General features: G+C 32.6%; 1 protein-coding gene across 1 annotated transcript in view; it reads right to left on the bottom strand.

The window, feature by feature from the left end:
• The window catches only part of MIPOL1 (mirror-image polydactyly 1), a gene marked incomplete at both ends in the record, with an annotated part of 241,279 nt that extends 219,750 nt beyond the window's left edge, over nucleotides 1-21,529 (bottom strand). Inside the window, 4 exons of the mRNA XM_084240261.1 lie at nucleotides 1,629-1,860; nucleotides 20,714-20,792; nucleotides 21,333-21,354; nucleotides 21,462-21,529. Coding sequence (XP_084096387.1) covers nucleotides 1,629-1,860; nucleotides 20,714-20,792; nucleotides 21,333-21,354; nucleotides 21,462-21,529 — 401 coding nt within the window. The remainder of the gene's footprint in view (nucleotides 1-1,628; nucleotides 1,861-20,713; nucleotides 20,793-21,332; nucleotides 21,355-21,461) is intronic.
• Nucleotides 21,530-23,569: the final 2,040 nt, after the last annotated feature.

The following is a 23,569-nucleotide window of genomic DNA, read 5'->3' as shown; positions in this document are numbered from 1 at the left end:
CAGACAGACTGAAATACACTGCTGAGGGGAGCAGTGGGCGAGTCAGGAGAGATCTGCTGTGCCATGTGGGTATCTCCCTGACTGGGGATTGAACTCATGCTGCAGTGGTTGCGTATATATGTTGCATCTTAACCCCCTGTGCCACCAGGGAGGCCCTCATGAATCAAGTTTTAAGGGACTATGAATATTAATTCAATTTGTACTTTTAGTCAAACCTGCAGATATATTTCTCACTTTTCTGAAAATGGAAACAATAATCACAATTCTTTCTCAATCTGGTTGATAGAACATATTTTCATTATTAAGTTCAAAATGTATTAAACATGATAATCTATTCCTGTAACACTGAAGGGAAAACAAAGACTCTGTTCATGTTTTGTATATGTGGGTATAAAATGCTTATCACCTCCTTATTCATTCATACACCTCTCCTCCAAAAATGTACTCCACTTTGTTCTTTGGTAAAAATATAACTGATTACTAAGAAGTAGGAACATATTAATATATCTATTTTACTATATATTAATATTCATTACATATCTACTGATTAATTTTGAAGTAAATAGAAATAGTTGTGTTTATACAAAACTCTTAAAATTGCATTTATTGGACTTTGGACTGAAAATATAATTGTATCAGTCATTTGGATTTTTTTAAATTAGCAGTATTTTCATTCTATGTAACAAATTATCAAAGTGCCTTAATCCCATAAGTTAAAGTCAGGGTAACACAAATTCAAACCCCTTTATGGGATAGGTAAGTGAACTAAACAGATAAAAGCTGCAGAATGTAAAATAATAAGGAAGGTAAATAGGAGAGTACAAGGCCCTTCTAAATGTATTCTAATTCATTTAAAGAAAAAAATAATGGCACCAAAACCAAAACACATCTATGGACTTAATTTGTCCTGGAGTTCCCAGTCTTGGGTGCTGATGAATAATATCCCATTTAACAAAATGGTTTCACTTATATGTGTACTATAGAGAAACAAAAGAAAACAAAGGGTGAGACAAAACCAAACCAAACCTTTGACATCTGACTGCAAAACTGAGGCAACCAGAGAGGAGAGTGACGGGTGGGAGCTGGGGAGGGAGGGGGCCCAGTGGAGCATGGCGGAAGATTATTGGAACACTGGTGGTGGACATAGTGTGCAAATATACATTTGTAACAGTTTGAACCTATAACCCCTAAAACAAATACAATGATGTAAACCTTCTTTACCTCAATAAACATAATTGGAAAAAAAAATAAGAATACTGTTTTAAAAAGTATAGAAGAGTACTTTCAATAAAATATAAGTTCTTATGAGAAAAAAATATCATTATATCAACTGTTATTTCCAAATCCATAATGAAAGGTCACAGAAACAGTCAACAAATAGGAGTAAAATCCCATGGTCTTCAAACACAGATTGTGCTTTTTCATTTTAAAATTTAGACACATTAATAATATCAATGCAATGGAAACAGCAAAGAACGTAGGTAGATTCCTCAAACCCTAATAAATTAATGACAGTTCAAATTTGGCCAACATCAAAAAGAAGTACTGAGGACAGAGGAGGAGATGAAGGGAGGGAGAAGGAATTCTCCTAAATCTTATGTAGGAAGTCTGAGGCTGTCAGCACTCACTTGGAGATTTCAGTAGTGCAGTGAGCTGTCCCATCACCTGGATAAGGGTTGATGACCTGGAAATTCCTTGAACTCTGCTCTGGCAGTTCTGTGTCCTCATATTTGGCTTCATCAACTAATTTACTGCATTTGTGATTCATGCTTCCCTTAGAATTCACTGTCAGTTGCTCAACTGGCTGTGTACTTGTATTTCTCCCTGTAGACTCTTGTTCAAGAAAAGTAGGGGCTATGTCTGTAATTAAAACAAAAAAATTTTTTGATATATGAAACATGATAGCTACACATTAAGTCAATCAAGTGAATATTATTGTGGCCCAAGTTTTCTTACTGCGTTAAGCCTGTACTTACCAGTCTTATTTCTACTGTAAGTTCATAAGCATATATAGAGTGGTTTTGCTATTAATATTTCCATTTCCACAGTCAGTAGGCATTTAGGACAGTGGTTTACAACCCTGGCTACTCATTAGCTGAGATTCTATATATCCTAAAATCCAGACCATACCTCATACTAATTAAACCAAAATCTCCTGGAGTGAGTAGATGATACCAACACACAGTCAAGGATAGGAAGCAGTGAGAGTATTTTGTTTTTTTAGATTCTGAAAAATAGGATACAAAAAATTAACTCATTATAATGAAAGTGATGATAGACATGAACTCTGGTATCAGACTGCCTTGCTTAGAATTCCACTTTGTCAAGTGCATAACTTTAGGCAAGTTATTTAACCATTTTATGCCTCAGCTCCTTGTTTGTAAAATGAGAAGATAAAAAGAGTTGTGTGAGAATTAACTGAATTAATAAATGCAAAACACACTGGCCTTGTGTATGGCACATAAATGTAGCTACCATTTTGTAATCATCCCCATATTATTAAACCAGACACAATATAAGAATTATTTTTATAATTTCCATTCTATCAAATATTATACATTAGGGAATCTATTTTTGATGCCTTATATCATATAGAAACTGTTTTAAGTTATAACTAGTAAATAGCAACTATTTCAAAGGCAGTGTCTTCTTGACATTAAGAGTGAAATTTGGGGGAGAAAATGACAGACACAACTACAAAAAATAAACTTTTACTGGTAAATCAGAGCAATAAACACACATATTGGTATAATTAGTACTTAATTATTTCCAGAAGAAATAATTCTTGAGCTTTCAGAAGCAGATTAATCTCATCTGCTTGCTGATATGATTTCTCCAGCCTCCCAAACCAAAAAATCCTTTTGAAGCAGAAGGTAGTATTTAAAATAAAAACAAAATGGGGCATTTGTAAATAAGATACCTCTGAAAGGATTCATTCATTAAGGAGAAATTTTTGCTTGAACATATGCTAAAATTAAGCACAGTCTGTTATAAACTCTTGACCTACATATCAAAGGTATTAGACATCTTAATGGTGACTGAAAGCTAGACCAAAAACCACGTTTTTTTTAATGTCACTCTCAATTTCACTTAGAAGGAGTGAATTGGGAGAATGTGCTATCATAATTACATGTTGGGAGATATATGAAATTTCAATATTCTGTAACGTTTTTACTTAAATTTTAATAATTTCAGGTATCTGAATATTATTTGTTGGTTGACCCTTCAAAATATTTACTACAAAACACTGGCTTCCTTAGGAAGTTCATCATGCTTCTTTTCTAGAATGGATTGGTATTATTAAGAATGGAACCCCAGAATTCTAAATGTGGGGATTTTACAAATGAATATTAATAGATACACTAAATCATTAATAAATCATTGCTTTCTAATGCCAACATAACTTGTAAAAGAAAATTATATGTAGTAAAAATAATATCAAAATAACAATGTCACTAGGAACATAGCAAAGAACTATTAGGATCTACAATATCTGCTTACTACATCTATATCTCTTCCACTGACAACTACCTACTGTCAAATTGTGTGATCCCTTCACCTCTTGGTGAATCACTGCCCTTTCACCTCTAACTGTGCTACATCTCCAAACTCAAAGCATATGTGGGAATTTCCCATTAGGAGGACTCTGTTGGGCCTCCCTAGTGGTGCAACAGGTTGAGTGCCACACTGTGAAGCTGTCCGCAGACTCTGCAGTGCGGGTTCAATCCTCAGCCGGCCAGAGAGATACCCACATGGCATGGCAGACCTCTCCTGCCTCGCCCGCTGCTCCCCTCAGCAGTGTATTTCGTCAGTCTGCCTGTTCTGCTCCCCGCTCTGTCTCTGGTGAATTCTCTCACCCTCCTGTAACTCTGACCTGTACCCCAGTTCTTGTATAGATAAATCTTTAAAAAAAAAAAAGAGGAGGACTCTGTTGATCCCTCCTGTGTCTTAGTGATAATAACCCCTTATGGTATTAACACAAACTTATCAAACTCTAACACACATTTTAATTCTATAATCTTATTTTATTAACACTAATTTAAAAATCTGTATTACCTTATTATTATTATTTTAAGGTAATGATTTACAACACTATGTTTTAGGGATACAGGTCCATACAGCTACAAATTTTTGTTACTACACTATATCATCAACAAAGTCCCAAAAATCCTCCACCATAATCTACTGGATTCCCACCCAGCCTGCTCCTGCCCTCCCACACCTCCTCCTCTGTGAGACTAAGTTATGCTCAGCATTTAAAATTTCTGAGAGAACCCATACTGTATGATTTGGCTCTAATCCTTTCTGGATAATTCTAATCCTGCCATGCACTAAAAGCGCTGATTCCTAACTGGAAGTAAGTGTTCATTAAACTTTCGAAGCCTGCTCTGCAAATCACACTATCCATAATCTTCGACTGAGATTTAAGTTTATTTCAGCGTAAATAAAGCTGATTTATAAAATTTTCCTTCCTACCTGCCTTTCATTTGATCAACTATTTTAGCACATGTTGCTTAAAATCTCAGAAAACTCTTTTATTCTGAGATACTGCATTATCCTATATCAGAATTCAATTATTTGTATAGAAAGTCAGACCTCCTCAACTGACTTATTTAATAATTTATGAGAAAGCTACATATGATATGTCCTATGATAAGTACCAGGAAAACAAAGATGAATAAGACACAGACTGCCCTCAAGAGCTATGAGGACTGCAAACTAATAAAATAATTTGAATACAAAAATGAAGGAAGTTTGTGGAGAAATATTCGAGGCAAGAAATCAGAATGATAAAAAAAAAAAAACTAGACATTTACCCAACAATTTGATAATGGAAAATACTCAAAAAGCTGAGGGAGAGGGGAGGGACACATAGCGATGGGTTAGGGAAGAAAAAAAAAGAGAGAACAGAAAGAACAGAAATGGATACAAAGGAGAAAAAACAGCTTAAGGGAAAATCACAAAGATATTTATTGTACTGAAATGGTACGATGTCAAAGGGAGTAAAAAGTTTCTCAAATGACTATCATGTGTAAAGACAAAATCCAAGACATAGCACATGTGGAAATAGGCTGATGAACTAGACTGATAAAGGAGGGGGAAATCAAAGAATCTAGTAAAAGTGTCAGCTTTGAGAAGAATAAAGTCATTCCCCAAAATGGTAGAACAGAGAAAGAAGAGTCAAATGCAAAAGACTTTATTGACTGTATAAATACACTAGAGAAGACAAGCCAAAAGAAACAGCTGACAAGAATTGATGGTAGATAAGTCATTTCTTTTTACTTTATTTTGAAATAATTCCAGCCTTATAAAAAAGTTGCAAATATAATATAAAGAATTCATATAGACTCTTCACTGAGATTCCTCAAATGCTATTTTACCACACAGCTTTATTTTACTTAAAAAAAAAAAAAGCTTTATCTCATGACATATAATTGTCATATAATAAACTACACATGAAGTGTACAAATTAGGTTTATGACCTATGCACGCAACTGCAAAATCATCAATATAATCAAGATGATAAATATATCTATCACCTACAGAAGTCTGTTTTACTCCATTTTAATCTTTCCTTCTAGTCCTCTACAAGGAACCACTGAGATGTTTTCTGTCACTATAGGTTAGTTCATTTTTTATAACATAATATAAATGAATTAAATCATATTTCCTTTTTCCTCTGGCTGTTTTCACCAGCACACTTATTTTGAGATTCATTCCTGTATTTAACCATTGTTGTGATTTTGTTTTGGAGTTTTTGTTACTATAAATAAAATTGTTATGAACAGTATTCATTAGTCTTTGTAGATAAATATATTTGCACTTCTCTTGGGTCAATAACAAGGGACGGAAAGGCTGGATTATTCTGCTGAGTACAGTTAATCTTTGAACACATGGGTCTGAACTTTGCAAGAGCACTTAGACACCGAAGTGGGTTCTGCATTCATGAATTCAATCAAGCAAGGATGTCAAAGGTTGGTCCTGAAACCAATCCCCGACACATACCAATGGATGCTGCAGCTACTTCTTTGGGGATTCAAAAGCTATATATGGATTTTTGATTTGGTGGGGAGGTTGTCAGGGCACCTAACACCCACCTTGTTAAGGGCTAAATGTATTGAACATTTTAATAAACTTGCAAATGTTTTCTTAGAGGTTATAGCAATTTACAATCCTATCACCAGTGTATGATGGTTCCAGTTGTATCTATTTGTCAACACTTGGTATGCTGTCTTTTATTTTGGCTTCCAATTTGTTAGTATTTACAGATCATTGTAGTTTTAATTAGTATTTTCCTAGTGAATAATGATAGTAAGTATCTTTCCATGGACTTAATTTCCACTAATAATTATCTCGAACAAAGTATATGTCAAAATATTTTCCCAATTTTTTATTGGGTGGCTTGTTCTATCGTTATTAAATGTTGAAAAACCTTTATAAATTTTGAAAACAATTTTTTAAGTAAGATAATGTGATTACAAATATGCTCTGCCTCTTAATGACTTATCTTTTCATTCTCTGAAATTTCTTTTAGAAAAGCAAAGTTCTATTTATGATTAAAACAAACTTACTATATTTCACTTTTCTAAATTGTGTTTTGATGATCTAAATAAAAAATACATTTGTCCTATTCAGTAATTCCCAACTGAGGGTGAGGGGGTGATTTTACTCAATCGTCTCTGTGGATATATGGCAAAGTCTTGAGACACATACCTTATTATTTTCTACCTATCCCTCCCTCCCTCCCTCCCTCTCTCCCTCTTTTTCTTTCTCCCTCCTTTCTACCTTTCCTCCCTCCCTTCACATACAATATTTTTCTGAAACATAATGTGTCATATTACATTTTGCCCAATTTCCTTTACTTACTAAAAATTCAACTTAAATTTCTGAGTTAGTACCTTCTCCAATCAAGAGAAATTTAATGAATCTTAATTCAGTTTTCAATGATTTCCCCTTAACTCTGCAGTCCAGGAGAAAGATCTTTATGAAGTGATAATGGATAAAACTACCAAAAATTTTAGCTAAGCTGTTTATATTGCTCCATTAATGAAGAAAAAATTTCACAACAAAATATAAACATGTAAGTCAATTAAATGTAACAAAAAGTGAAGCTACGGGTCTTTTTTTGCACACTAGTCAATTTGAAAGATAAATGTTTATAAGAAAAACATTCACTCTGATTCAAACTCTTTTTTCTAGACAGATAAAAGCTGAAAACTGAAATTATTATCTGATATGGCCAAAAATTAACAATAAATGATGCAAAAAAAATAACAAGGATGCAAAATAATGGTACTTCATTAAAAATAAATGGTAAAATTATTGATTCTTCTCTCTCTCATATACTTTGAAATGGAAACTCTATAATCCTCTTTAGTAATCTGCTGCAGTGTTTCATCAAAGACATTGTTAACTGTTCTATCAGTATGCCTAACAGTATTAATACTATTTAAATTCATTTCTCCAAATAGAATTATCAATCTCTTCTTCATAATTCATAAATCTATGGCCTAATTTTTTCTTAGAGTTAAAGAAAATTTGTAATGATGCCTATCAATCTCTGTTTATTCGCTTTTCTGAGAGCAGAGAGTATTATCTGTACAAGAATTTGACCATTTCAAACTAAATATATTTCCCAATTTTTGCTATTATTCTTTAACGCTATCATTGCCTTGTAATTTTATCCTGTGGCCATTTGAAAATGATGTAAAGGAGGAGCAGGTATTTCTTAAATGTCACTTTTTGCTAATGCTAGAGATAATTTATTCACCTGCATAAAATGCATGGATTTAATAAAGTTTTTTTTTAATCTTTATATGCCTAGGTGAGGTGCATTATATGCTCTGAAAACCCTGCATCTTTCTAGTGATTTTCATGTTTCCAATGGGCCATTTTCATGACATAATAAATTCTCCCTTTACTTCTGAAAGTATCACTATTGCCAACCATCTCAATGCTATGGTTGCTATTAAATTCTCAATTTCTTAGACTAGAAAACTAACAGTATTATGCCATTTCCTATCCAGGAAAGAATGCTTTTGGATTCTCTATAAGCTCAAATCTCTGGACAATTACACATTAATTAATGCATAATATACTCAATTAAATTTGATGCTACCCAAGAAATCATGACTTATAGCCAAAAATAACTGTTATTTCACAACTACTACACAAAAGTGAGGAAGTGGCTAGAATCAAATCTGGATTCTTAGAGGCTGGGAAATTCTGTTCTGTCTGGCTTTGTAAATAGTTTGTGACAACTGGTATCTGTGTAAACGGATTTGATGGTCCCCTGGGGGGTCAATACTGTTTACAGAGCTGTTTCTTCAGAGTGGTTGAGCTAGAATTGTCTCCAGGGATCCTTGCTGATGTTACTCAAAATAGCAACATCCCAGCTACCTGGGAGCTTAGGGGGCAGAAAAGAAAAGGGGGAACAGAAGTACTATAGGCAAGTACATTCAAGTAAATGAACCTCTTCTTCCTTAAGATACAGGTAAAAATGTTTACAGGTAAACATTTAGAGACATTCATATCTAAAATGAATCACAAAGGAGGCAACTGGTTAATGTGTTCTCTGGCACTTGCTAACAGAATTGGTCACCACTTCTTTTTTTATAAAGCTATTATTTACACTGTAGCATCTGATGTTTTTAATATAAAATAGCAAAATCCTCATATTCCTTTTTTCTTTTATATATATCACCATAATGTTGTAATAAAAAGAACACATTGTACCAAGAACATCAAAATGACTTGTACTATTATATGAGTGTAAATTTGATGTGATAATGAAATACTACAGCAGGCTGATAAATTAAACAAAAGGTATCTTCTTTCAGCATTTCTAAATAAACATTAATTTCAACATAAATAGAAAAACAATATTAGTGGCTCCTAATAATTTCCACTAATTTCCTCAGTAAGTTAAATGTAGGATCTCTCTCTCTCTTTTTCTGTCTCTCTCCACACACACACACACACACACACACACACACACACACTTTATTTTCTTTACTAAATGTTTCTATTTGTTTCCCCCTTTTTTTGTGAGGGAGAGGGTTAGTTTTTCACATAGGTGCACAGATAGGCTATTGTCTTCCCAAAACCTAATAAAAAAGACATTAGAAACTTCTACTGTATCACAGAGGTTCCATCTAATATGAGTGTGTACAGGACAAAAGTTTAGACCTTCCAAGTAGAACACTGGCGTATTTAGATCTTCCAAGCAGAACCACAGTGCATATGCTCTACAAACTGCAGGGTTTGGATTCTGGTGCCATCACAAAGCCGTATGACCTTTAGCAAATTGCTTAACCTCTCATCAATTTCCCTATCAATAAAAAGTACATAATAATAGCACCTACCTCAGAATGTTGCTTTGAGGATTAAATTATATAATCTCTTTAAAAAGTGTCAGGACGGAATACACAATAAATTTTAGCTGCTATTATCTGCAAAAATCTGCCTTGGTGAAAGCAAAAGATTTTCTTACTAAAATATAAGATAAACAAAATGAATCAGGAAATTTCTTACTAATATATCAGCAGACATGGAAATGGAAAATAAAATACTAATTCATATAAGACACATACACTAAAGAAAAATGTTTAATGAGGTTAATATGTATAAAAAAATACATAATGGCTTAATAAAGTCCATACAACATGAAGAAATTACAGAATCAAAAGACCTTCAAAATTTAGAAACCCTGACAAGGAAAGAAAATTCCATCTCACAGAAAAAATTAATACTATTTCTATAAATTGAATCGCAAGACAGAAAAACAAATTTAAATAACAAGTTTCTCTGACATAATTTGAGCACTCACTATATTGGCACCTGATATTATACACAAGCAGTATCATAGTAGATCACAGGCACTTATCCTTCAGAGAGTCTAAGTTAGGAGTCACAGGAAATTAGGTAACTTTTGAGTACTTGGCTTAAAAAATGCAAACGTGTTACTTGCATAATATGTAGTCTCTTGGGAGTTTTTTAATTTATTTGGGTTGTTTTTGGCTTGAACAGTCATAAGAGGGAAAAAAAGAACTAAAACTTTCATTTTCATTGATCTGCATACTCATTGACCACATTGCAAGTGCTCAAGGCTACTTATAGCCAGTGGCTACCATGTTAGAAAGCAGAGATAAGGTCATATGTATTTAGAGAGAAAGTAAAAAAAATGCGGGGGGGGGGGGGTTAAGAGAGCTAGATGAAACTGAAGATATTGAAGTAAAGTTTTATAAAGATTTATAAAGCTAGAAAATCATGAAACATCAATATCACATAATTTGGATGCCAAGATTAAATATTCAAAATAAACTACTTCCTTACATTCCTGTACATGGTTGTATATCTAAACAAAAATGTCAAAAAGAAGTGGTGACGTTGTTTAATTTTTGATTAAAACAATCGATGACCATGTTCAATACCAAGTTTCAATTATCCTATGACCAGTAATGGAGATTACTGGAATTTTATTGTTTTATTATTAAAAATAACAATTCAGAGAAATGGTACTACACCAAATTTTGAAAAGCTTTTGTTTGTTTCATCCAATATGAAATAGTCATGAACACATCAATATTCATTCTGTTGGGAAAAAGGTCAGATTTCTGTGTAAGTGCTATGTTCTAGCATAATGTTTCAGCTTCAAAATTTTAACATCCTTCACAATACGAAGGCCATGAATACAGTATAATAATGTAATCTAAAGCTTTGTAAAACCTATGCTACTCTTAAAAAGTCACAAATATTATTTACACTGAAATTATCGTGAAAATCATTCTAAATTTTGACTGACAAAACAATAATCTTTATTCTTTTTTTCCCCAGTGATATGAATTATTTGACTACTATGTATTCCTAGTATTTTCAGCCTTTCTCAATTTTCCTTGTTATAAGACAAATTTATATAAAGTAATTTTTAAAAGTGCATGAACTAGGCAAATCATAAATGTCCTCAACTGCAAGTAAAATGGGTCTTATAATTATACATTTTTTCGTTAAGTATGAACACATACCAACTGTCCATGAACTAAACAATTTCGTAAATCATGTATGGAAGGGAACCTTCGCAAAAATAAGTGTAAAGAGAAAAAACAGCTTTTTGGTATATATGCTTTTCATTTTATTTAAGAGTATTTTTTAAATTTGGAAAACAAAATAGAAGAATCACCAGTCAGATAACTAAGTGGAAATCACTGAAACACAATGTTAGTTCTAATGGATGGATGATTGTGTTTGGTCTTTTGAAACTTTGAAGTATAGGTAAGTCTTGATCACACAAATTAATAAATCCTAAAGCTGGAGTTAACAATAACCATTACACCCAAATTCTGCAGCTTAGCCCAGCCAATTTTTCAAAAGGTCAGGTTGTGAACTGGAGAAGATCAGGGAGGTCCACCGCATAGCTTTGTTGCCAGGCATCTCTCGTCTGGATTGTTGCAGGCATTTATTAGTATTCGTCAGCAGACTCAACAGAGCAAACAAGAAATTCAAGCGCGAATAATAAAATGAAATGCTGCTATATAACCCTTTGTCATTCAGCAAATATGGGACTTTTTAGCTACATTGTTCCTAAACCTGGGTTACTACTTTAATTTTTCTCCACAGTGCTGACTGAATGAGTATGCATGTGTGTTAAATGCAGAGCTCCCCTAACAACTGCAGGACTGCCATTTAATCTGTTGGTAGATGGACCATTTCCTGTGGGAACCCTAGCTATGATTTCCAGATCCACCAAATAAATCTCAGATTAAGATTCCAAATGAAACCTGCCTTTGGCAGATAAAAAATGTCAAGATGGATATAAACAGTAAAATTATAAATTATCTAGGTGTTGCATGACAAACCAATGTTCAATTTTTTTGTTGACATGTGCCCAGATATCAAAACTATATGAGACATTCATCAAATGTCACACTTTCATAATATTGGAGGCATCATTAAAACTGTTTGACTAAGGACCTCAAAGTGTTTAAGCAGTAGCTCAAAAGTATATTTGTGCAAAGTAGAAGAATAAATTTACATATCAGCAGCAGCTCATAAGGGATGGGTAAATATTCTGTTTATCTCTCATTGTAATTCAGGTTACTTTAAATACAAGGTTTTAGGAAATCATTATACTCTATATGGAATCATTACATAACTTTCTATGCAAATGATGTGTATTTTATTCAAATTCGCCATTTGTTTCTCCAGGAGAAAAAAAAAAAACAAAGGCATAAAAGGAAAAGGTAGGGACTCCCATTTCATTAATCAACTGTGACACTATACCAGTTCCTTGTTAGTCAGTTATACTATACAGCTCCTTGTTAGAGTCAGAAGTTTTAACTTAAAAAAACAGGCATTAAATACCTGAGACAATAAAAGCCTGAGAAAAGTAAATTTGTTTTTTTCTTATAATGTGTTCATTTCAAATGACTTGGGGGAGGTGCAGAGACTTTAAAAGAAAAAGGTAATAAAGGACCAATATGGAACATCTTAGAGAGCAAATGGCCTATTAAAAATGCAGAGGAAGTCTCTGATGCCAGTCTCTCTACTGCATTCTCAGGAGATCAAGGACTGCTTTTTTAATGAAAATTTTTTGTTTTGTCTTTGCTCTTCTTACCTGGAATAATGCAGCCTTGTCCTGGTCTTAAACTCTATATTGGTTGATTATAAAATATAGGCAATGAGGATTTTTGGAAAGAAACAATCAGATTTATTGAACTGAAATCATTACTTTTTTAAACTTTAAATTCTTAAAAGCAAATGAGTAAAAGGCTTCAGTGACTCCAAATTTTGCCAATAGTTGTTTTTTTTTTTTTTGATAAAGATTCAAAACCCATCTAACCTACTTAAAATACAAATTCTTTCAAATTTGAACTCTTTACACTTACATTAATTTGTGGAAAGAACGCAAAATATTCCATATTCCAAGTCTAAAGTTTATACACAAAGCCCAAATTCTTAGGACTACGTTTTATGGTCTTTCCTATCATATTTTCTTGAGTACATGTTGTTGGTTCAAGAAAATTAATGCCAAAATGATCCCACCTATCCTAAACTGTTAGGAATCATATTATTCTGAAATTTTTGAAAAGAAAAGGAAAAATTTTAGAAAACAAGATATTAAAGAAGGAAATAAGGACTCTGGCTTAATTTTGCTCATATTTTTATATTAAAAATGCTCAAATCAATGCACACTACTGTTTCAGAGTTCATCAAATTATGTAATATACAGGCAGGGATAATGTATGAAAAAGGAGAATTTAATTAAAAATATTTAATTAGCAAAATCTAACATTTGATGCCTATTTTTTATCAATATGAACTAATCACTTTTAACTCTTCACCCACTAGCATCTTGACATTAAACTACTAAAAGAAGGTTTGTTATGTGAAGACCGGAAAAGTAAAAATGAAATTCCAATCAGGATTTTCAAAAATAATTACTTTTTACCTTCATCTAATTGGCACACTCTTACCACTTGGGAAAGGTTACTAGTTTTACCCAAAAAAATATAGATTAGAATATTTTTAATTTAATCATTTAGACTACAAAACAATCTATGCAACCAATTTCAAAATTTTGTAGCCTCATTTGTTTTTTCATATTCCTCAAAATAAAACACAAAATGCAGAACACAAAGAAAAAATGCACCTGAAACTTCTCCCAAAGACAATATTGTTCCATATACACTAAAAGTTGGAGTTCTTGGTGATTCTCCCCCAAATTTTTATTCAATTATCAGGTTTATTTATAACTGAAAGCAGGATGTAAATGTAGTAGATATAGGCACATCAAGTCCTACTCTACAAATAGCCACTCAACCTGGATGAACTGTGTAAATGGCCTTAAATTCAGTCTGCTCACCAATGTATATTAATCCAGATCTCCAAATTCAACAAAATGCCAATGTAGACTGGGGACTTTACAGTAATCACACTACGGTGACAAATACAGCACACGATGGAGATCACAATAGTCACCTTAAATATGATAAACAGTAATTTTAATTTCTGGAAAATTAAATAAATAATAATATTAAGATTTGTACTGTAAATGTGTTTCAGGAAGTGTTCTGGCACAAAAGAACCAAAACCATAAATGAAGGAGGATTTTTTTACTTAAGAGCTTAGAACCCTCAGGATGGAGAATTTAAAGTGAAGAAAAAACTTTTTATATATTTACGTATGCTGTTTTAATTTCAAAATGACATATTCATATTTTCAAGACCATAAATAAATTTTTAAAAGCTTACATGTTAAAAGTAGAGATGCGCTTCCTTAAATCAAAGAATACAGCGACAAGTTGGACAAAGAGAGGATCAAAACAATCGTACAGAAATGTGGGGAAAGGGGTCTTAATAAAAAAGAAAGGTGCCATTTCTCATCCTTATGTGTTTTGGTCATTATCATTTTTTATAAAGTGAAGGACCAAAGGGGTAATAAGAATTCTGCTTGAAGAGTACAGTATGAACTGATATAAAACTGATCTTTAAGTTTCATAAAAATAAAAGAAATAAAGGCACCTATCAATCTCACAAACATTTCCCTCATTGAGAAATAATGGGTGGGTTCATCAATTGCAGCAAATGTACAACAACAGTGGGGGCCATTGATAGTAGGGGAGACTGTATATGTGTAGGGGTAAGGAGTGTAATGGAAACTCTCTTCTTTCTGCTCAATTTTGCTGTGAACCTGAAACTGCTTTACCAAATAATGTCTGTTTAAACTGCCAAAAATGAAAAGTAAAACATGTAATTTATGGCATATATTCACAAATGTGAATTACTTCATACTGAAAAAATGAATCTCAAAATACAGTTCATAGCAAATGCTATAACCAGTTAGAAAACTAAGTTGCCCTTGTAAACATTTCTTTCATTCTGTTTCTCTACTGAGGTCATTCATATCAAGCTTAAAAATACCCAGAATCCAATTTATCTTAGTAAATGTACTTAAGATAAGAGAATTTTTTTTAAATAAAATAGTATAACTTCAATCATTCTTTAAGAGTTAGCCTTAGCATTTCCTCTGGAAATGAATCAATCCTTGTTGGCCAGCTGCCAGTAGTTCTAAAACCACTCTCTCAAATATTCTAGATGATAGTTATATGTAAGAAGCTACCAGGACTCTATTAAGTTAAGGCCTATGGAGATAAATAGTAAATTTAATCAGACCTCAGACATGTTCTTCTTTAACCCCTCTATGACATATGGAAAATAAAAAATGCATTCTTAAATCCAATTCAACCTTGCCAAAAGGAAAGGGCACACTGTGTGATGACACTAGTCTGAAGATTTTTATTACAATTAGGTTTTCAATACAAACAAAATTAAGATTTTTACCAAAAATAAGTATTGATTTTATATAATATTTGATCAAGTATAATAACGTACACTACACTTTGGAAAATCAAATTACCAGTGATACTATAAACATTGTATTTGAAGAGAATAGACTTATAAAATTAAGAAATACTGTTCAATACTGTATTATATGTTTCAAAGTAATTTTGAAATTTTTTTATAGCCTTAACTTTCATAGCTGGATGGAATAACAATGACAACCACCACCACTATTTATTTAGGCCCCATGAAATGTCAACAATATTTTTTTGTAAGCACCTATAAAAACTATTACCACCATGCCATTAGTGAAAATAACTACTCGCTATGTGAATAGATATTAATTTCCTGTTTTGGGTATTACAACAGGTCTATTACATATACAATCCCTAAATCTTCAGATCAGTACTAAAGGAATTATCACGCTATCAACCTATTCTATACAAAAGAAAACTCAGCTTAAAAAAAAAAAAAAGTATGAAGCTTGCACCCAAGTCCAGGTAGATGGTAAGTAAAAGATTAAAAACTTGAAACCCAGGTCCATCGAGCTCCTAAACTTGTTTTTTTTTCCCACTATAAAATTTTATTGAAATTTTAAATGCATTGGTTCTCCAGTACAATTTATGTTCTGCTCTAACAAACAAAAACACACTGCATTACTTATTTGGGAAGCCATGCAATTTCTTCCGAAGAAGCCAATTACTCAATTGAAGTCCTGTAATTTAACACAATGATTAATTATCTGTATATTTTCAAAATCTTGAATTTCAAGGAGTGTCTAATCAAAATACGTGGGAATCATTTTTTCCCCTACCAGCTATCTTACTGGTAGAAATGGATGTTAATCCTATGTAACTTGCCATTTCTTTACTCTCTGCTTTAAACATAAAACAGTTTATGAAATGACATGACATTCTATAATTAAGGTTTAGTCACATGGACCAAAAACATTTAAAAGTATAAACGTTTTTCTGTAGTGCTTCTATAGATGTCTACACTGATAAAATGCTTGCAAATTATGCAATAGTTTTAGATTTAATTTATAGAATAGATGAACAAAGGTAAAAAAGATTGTATACTCTGTGAAGAGAAAGCAAAATGAAATCAATAATAAAAGGTTGATGGTGGCACACAGGTTCCAAATACCAAGCAAAAATAAATAGTATTCTGATTTAATAGAAATTAGGGAACCAGTTGCTTTACCAGATTTTAGTTCTACTTCTTTATTTTATTGGGGTAGAAAACCAGAACAATCAGGGGGACAAAATATTATTGCTACTCCAATTCTAAAATAAAGAGGACAGTTGCTTTTTACTTAAATTCAGCAAGATAAGATTCTTAAAATATTCGCTCACCTCCAATATATTGTAATATATAAGGACTCTATTATCATAAGCAGTGCTAGAAATGGTTTTTCACCTCAACTTTCAAATAAATTCTAAGAATTAGAATCATGACAACTTTTTTAGTTTAAGAAAAAATAGTTTAAAGACATGTTCAGATCTAAATTGAGATAATACATAAGAGAAAAATAACACTGTGTATAAAATACATTTAAATATAATTTCCTAAAATAATAAACCTAAAAATAGTGTTAAAGAAAGTCATAAAGTTGAACTGTTTCTGTCTAAAGCTTCCTCAAACTGAGTGAATCTAATCACCTCTTACTTTCAATTGGTAAAATATTTACAATATAGTAGACAATATTTAATTAGGGTAGACACAATAACCTTTTTTAACCTTTCTTAGGGAACACTGACCCCTAAAGGTTCTAAATTTAAATAAGTTTCACAATATTCTAAATTTCACTGGCATCTAGACTTCACTTTTACCTGTATTATTATAGGTGTCTACTTATGGCACAAGCATTTATTCATAAATAATGTGAACTATTTCTAATGGACTACCATATATGATGAAACAACTAGATTAATAAAAACCACCAAAATTTAATATAAAAATATTCAGAAATTTATCATACACTTCCCAATATATACTCACTCCTAAGAAATTTCTGACCGCCATGCCTTTTTTCTTACATAGTTAAGTAAATAATAGGTAACTGCTAAAAAAGTCTAAACAACCAATCTATTAACAATTCTTTCTTTCAGTGTGTTGATTTTAAGTAAGTCCTTTGATTATACCAATTCATTTTCTTCATTACAAAAAGAGAAACTTACCCTGAAAAATAGAAGGTTTTCACCAAAGGGAAAAATATCATTTACTTCACAAGAAGGCAGAAGTTGTAACGAATGCTCACAGGGCAACACATGCTAACTCACATATTTCTTCCATCAACTTAAAAATTTGACTCATTCAGGGTTGTTTTTTAAGCTATTTAAAGAAATTCTGACACTGTTCATAGAATGTCTTCACCTTTCCTACCTACCGATCTCAACTTTGCATTTTCCAAACTATCTAGAAAGACAAAAACAAAGAATAATGTAAATCATTGTATCTGTTACATTACACACTTAATCAAATCTTTGACTCCAAATATTTCAGCAGTGTTTTACAACAGTGCTAGGAAACAGGCACTTCAGCACTTCTTATATTTATAAAATGGTATAGGCATATCTATATGATTTAGCTGATTAAAGTAGCTCAATTGTTTAAAAAATAAAGAAAGCAATATTAAATAACTATTTGAGAATAGACTACAAACATTAGTGTAAAACGAACTTGGAAAAAATTTGTGCCTTATGATGAATTCCATGAACCTTGATAACAAAAGGATGGCCATTTGAGATTTGACTGTTTAAACATATCAGTTATTACAAAACTCAGTTTTATTTCTTAATAATAGTTCATTAATAGGCCCTTATATAAAAGAATGTCTAATTTCTATTTCCAATGTCAAAAACTTGCCTGTAAAATGCAAATTTTCTTAATGATGTTTCAGTCACGTTTATTACAATCTGTGCCTCCTGCGAACTATTTATACATCTATGTCTTTAGCCCCGAAACCTTCCTTTCCATAAGTGTCCAGGAACTTCAGCAACCCCCTTCCTTAACATCTTTCCTGGTTATTCTACATTTATGAGAAGTAGTTCCTCTATAGCCTCTAGTTCTTTACATATATTAAAAACAAGTCTTTTGGTTCCTTAAAGGTCCTTTTGTCTGTAATTTGAACGACAGGACTTTTACTACAATGTGACCTCTGAATAGGGAACATAAGCTACACAGGCCTCAGTATTTACTTCCTCTTTTCTTATTTTGTACATAAATCAAGTAAAACTGCTTGAGTTCTTCATAGGGAGAATGTTTGCTTGCTTATTTGCATAAATGAATAAAAATGGCTAAAACATGTTAGTTCCTAGTTTCATACTGATACATCCTTTTTACTTATAGTGTACCAACCTCAAGTGTCACAAAGTCCACTCACTAAAACTATTAACTTTACATGAAAACCTTTAACTATCATACTCAGCTATTACTTGCTATAACTTTACACTCAATTCAGTTACCTGGCTTCTAAACTCTGTAACATGCAGCAAAGTAAAGGGGTTGCTGCATGTAACACAAATAAAAGGGTTGCTGGTATCAGGCATAAACTGCAAGAAAACTTTTAACAGTGTAAAAATAAACAATGAATGTAGAAAGCAGAAAAAGTTAGACTCAAAAAGCACAGCATCTTCTCATACCTCAGAAGAATGTGTAACTATGGTCTTATTTAATAAAACAATATCGGATGTCTTTAACCTGAAAAAAGATAATAGTATGGATGATATTTGGTGAAAAAAGAACCCGGTTTGGGATAGAGGAATCCAAAAACAGAGAAATGTGGACTGCTTACCTAATAATCATATTTTTTAATTTAGAGGAAATAAAAATGATGTACAAAGGTACAAATCTTCACCTATATGTAATACTATATTCAGAATGACTCATTTCCCAAAGATTCTAGATTTGTAACATTTTACTGTAAGAGATCTCAAGTAAAAAGCTAGTATTATTTTAGGAACCTCCCTGGTGGTGTAGGGGCTGTCTCAGCACTATCACACTATAATCACTGTGGTCTGAGCTCGAGCCCCAGTCAGGGAACTAACAGCATACCTCTCCTGTTGCACCTGCTGCTCCCCTCACCAGTGTATTTCAGTAGATCCTGCCTGTTCTGCTCCCAACTCTGTCTCTGGTGAATCCTCTCATCCTCCATACTTCTGGCCTACAACCCAGTTCTTCTTTGCATAAATATTTTTTTTTAAAAGCGAGTATTATTTTAAACCTCTCTCTTCACAGGTCTCTCTCTCTTGCTCTACAGATAGAGAATCTCTACTGCCCTACCTACTCACATACTTCTTTTTTTCAGGCCATCTCTCAGTTTATCTGTTCTGCAAACTCTGTTTCTGTCTCTGACCTTTCTCTCCTTCTGCCTGTGCCTGTCCCTATGCATCTCTGTGGCTCTGACTTTGCGTTCACATCTCTCTCTCACAGTCTCTCTCCACCACTCTGTTGCTGAGTCTCTCTGGCCCCTCTGCCTCCACCTCTTTTCAGGTGTATCTTTCAGTGTGCAAATGTCTCTACATGCAGCTCTGTATCTGTATGTGTCTCCATGTGTTTCTCTGTGTTCATGATCTCTCCATGTGTGTTTCTTTCTTCTTATGCACATATCTTCTAGTCTCTTTCACCATGTGTTCCTGAGCATATATGTTTAAATGCCTATGCCTCTATCTCTGTCTCTTTGTTTCCTATCTATCTCTCACCATAATTCTCTGCCTCTTCTCACTGTGTTTCTCTTCTGCTGGTATCTCCCTTTCTCTGTGAGTCTTGGTGCGTGTTTCTTTCTGTATTTACACATATGCGTCTCTGTCTGTCTGTGTGTGTGCACCTTCATGTGTGTCTGTCTCTTTCTTTGAGCTAAGCCTTTCCCTTCCTGTGTCTGTGTCTCTTTACTTGTGTTTCTTTCTCTGCAGGTACCTCTCTGCATGCATCTCTCTCCCAGTCATTCTCAGTCTTTTCTATCACTGTGTGTATGTGTGTTTTTTCTCTCTTCCTGTGTATATTTTCCTCTTTCTGTAAGTAGCTCTTCTTCTGTGTATATCTCTTTCTCTGTATGTGTGTGCATGGCCTTTTCTGTGTGTATTACTTTCTGTGTCTTTCTGTCTCTTTTGCAGAGTGTGTGCTCTCTGTGTGTTCCCCATTCTGTGTGTGTGAGTGTGTGTGTGTGAGAGAGAGAGAGAGAGACAGAGAGAGAGAGAGGGAGAGAGAGAAAGCAAGAGGGGAGAGAGAGAGAGAGAGAGAGTGAGAGAGAGAGAGCACGCATGTGTGCTTGCTTGCCTCTGACTAACATATTGGTTAAAACAAACACATTTCATTCAGTGCCTTGAACTAGCACAACACCTGGGGTTTGGTATTAATACCTTAAAAGTCCTTACCTTTTGACCAGTTCTCCATGTGTACTTCTATTCTTGTTTGCTCTGGCAATGTCTCTGATTTTTGCTCAAAGATTTGAAGCTAAAATAAAGTCAACTCTGAATAAATAAACTTAAAACAATATATCAGAATACACCTAAAACTTATATTTGTTTAACAGGAATTTATAGGATAAACGGTTTTCTAAAACATTTATATTGGAACAATTAACTATGTATTTCAACAAGTGAAATTAAACCTTTTTTTCTCAGCAAAAAGATTCTTCCCCTCACATATTTTTAGTAAACATAACTCAGATTAAGCATCTAGAAACAATTTATTTATATAACTCAATTTTTTTCCAACTACAACTTCACAATTTAACAAAAATTATTTTTTACTGTCATAACATTCAATAAAAATAATATTTATTGATTTGCATTTACAATGTATATTTTCATATTAACATTTTATACATGTAAGAGTAATTTAAGAATACTACTCTAATTTAAAAAAAAAAAGATTACCATTAACTTGGGGAATTATTGGTGTTTCTCTCTTGCTTTTGATTTCTTAATAAACATAACAAAAGCTATGCAAGTTTTTTTTACATCCTTTTAAAGAGAATAAAATTAGATTTACCTCACAGCTAGAACTCTGCGTTCTTTAAAAACTCCTCAAATAAAGCTGTAGTAAGCGTCTCCTTTTCCAATTTTCTCTAAATATGTTGATCTGGAGTTGGCAATTTTTTTCTAAGTTCTCCTCATTTACTTTTGGATTAGCTGAAAATATAGGACGTTATTAATATCAAAGAAATATGTTCCACTCAATGAAGCCATTTCCCTACATATTGCCCAAAAAGGTTAATAATAATTGCAGTCTTTTAATAAGAGATTCATATAGCAAGACATGTAGAAAATACAGTCTTTAATAACCTCTGGAGTATTTCAAAACATGTCTTATAGGCCTTAATGTGCTTAGTAATATACTATTTAAAACCATAATTTTATCCCTTTGCAATATACAGTCACTCTTCCTCATCATTTACCCAGCTAATGAATGCCAGCAATTAGTAAAATGTAATCCCATTGCACAATCATTTTAATGCTTTTAGCACTCAGAAAAGTAAACACCAAATTAATACTGCTCAAGCCATATCAGATCCTAGTTGGAAGCAAGCAATTATAGTTCAGCTCCTCAGGTGTAATTAAATGATTGGAATGATTTAGTTCCATAAATGCAAGTTAATTCATAAGCAAGCAACAAATATACTGGGAGTAATTACAAGAAACATTGACAGTCTAAGCAGGGCTAATTCTTTTATGAGCCTGACATAGTAAAATGCTGCCCTCTCCTGGACATATAAGTGAATATCTCAGACTCAAATAAAATATCCCCCTCCAAAAACCGCAACTTTAAAAAAGCAATTAGAAAAAATAATTACCAATAAATCGATTTAATTCTATTATTTATACTAAAGAATTAGATATTTGGCTTATACTGTGATCAGTCCTACACACTCTTGTAATTGGCACTTTTTCCAATCAATCTCTGTATGTCCTAAAACATACCAGCTAATTCCTGTACTCTAATAAAACTAAATCACTCATAACATTGATAGACTGCAAATGAAACTGCCAGACCACCACCTGCATTCTCCTATTGATGAACTGACAATAAATTACGCTTTTATCAGTACCAAAATTTGTGAAAAAAGCAATCTCTGAAAAAAAGTAAAACAAAACACTCAGTATTATTGTAACCATTCACACTAGTCTAAAGTTGTTTTTAAGGAACTTTAATAATACAAATAAAAACTATAGCACTGATATAATGTCATTATAAACACATTTTAAAACACAAAGATTTACAAATAAAATGCATCCCAGTTTTATAAGTCATTCCCAACTTTTTTTATTCTTGGGCTAAAATTCACAACTTTATATATACACTATTCCGTTTCTCACACTAAACTTTCAGAGCCTTATTTATTATATACATTTCATATATTGAGTATACTATACTCAATAAATCTGTGTTAACACATTTGTATTTGTAGCACTAAAGCTGTCAGAATCATCCCTTTGACTTTCTGGGAAACTGAACATATCCTTAAATATTACCAACATCACACAAGTGTTTGATTCTCAAAAAAAAGCAAATTATACTTGCAGAGGATGTTTAACACTACCAATATTTTGAGGGAGGATAAAGAATTATTGCCCTTTTAATATGCTTTCAAATGTGCTTAAATAACTATATTCTAAGTCTGACTGGATACAGACAATAAAAATAAAATAAACCAAAATATTAAAAGTCCTGTCACTAAGTTTAAAATGTACAGCACATTTGCTTTGCCCTTGATGTCACAGTCTTATTTTTCAATTCATATCTTGTACACTGTAAGTTAATTGCTTTTGGAAAGTACTTATTATTCATGTAAAAATTAATGTGCCAATGTGTTTAAATCCTTTTAAATGACCATTCATGCATCTTTCTTCTTTAAGTACCAATGAAATCTGTCAAAAGACATCAATGCAAAATGGTCTTAAAGAAAGTTCTAATAGAAATTTTTTTCTGCTAACACAAGATTTTCATATTCACCAACTTTACTTAAATTCCATTAATTTTTTAAGCTAGTTTTAATAAATTCACCAAGTAAAATTTTTAGGCCCCATAGTCTGTCATTTGTGTTCCAGCTGACATTATGAATATTAATAACAGTGTTATCCTGATTAAATAGGCTTCATATGAAATCCCTGTGAATCCTATAGCTCAGACATCTCATTTTTCCAACTCTTTATGAATTTGGATTCAGACATTAAACTGGAAAAATCTTTAAAAACAGATTTAAGGGCATATTTGCATATTGTCAAGCA

Source organism: Talpa europaea (assembly GCF_964194135.1).
Source record: "Talpa europaea genome assembly, chromosome: 8".
Classification (NCBI taxonomy): domain Eukaryota; kingdom Metazoa; phylum Chordata; class Mammalia; order Eulipotyphla; family Talpidae; genus Talpa; species Talpa europaea.
The sequence above is the reverse complement of the archived record's forward strand: the minus strand, read 5'-3'. Positions and strand labels throughout refer to the sequence as shown.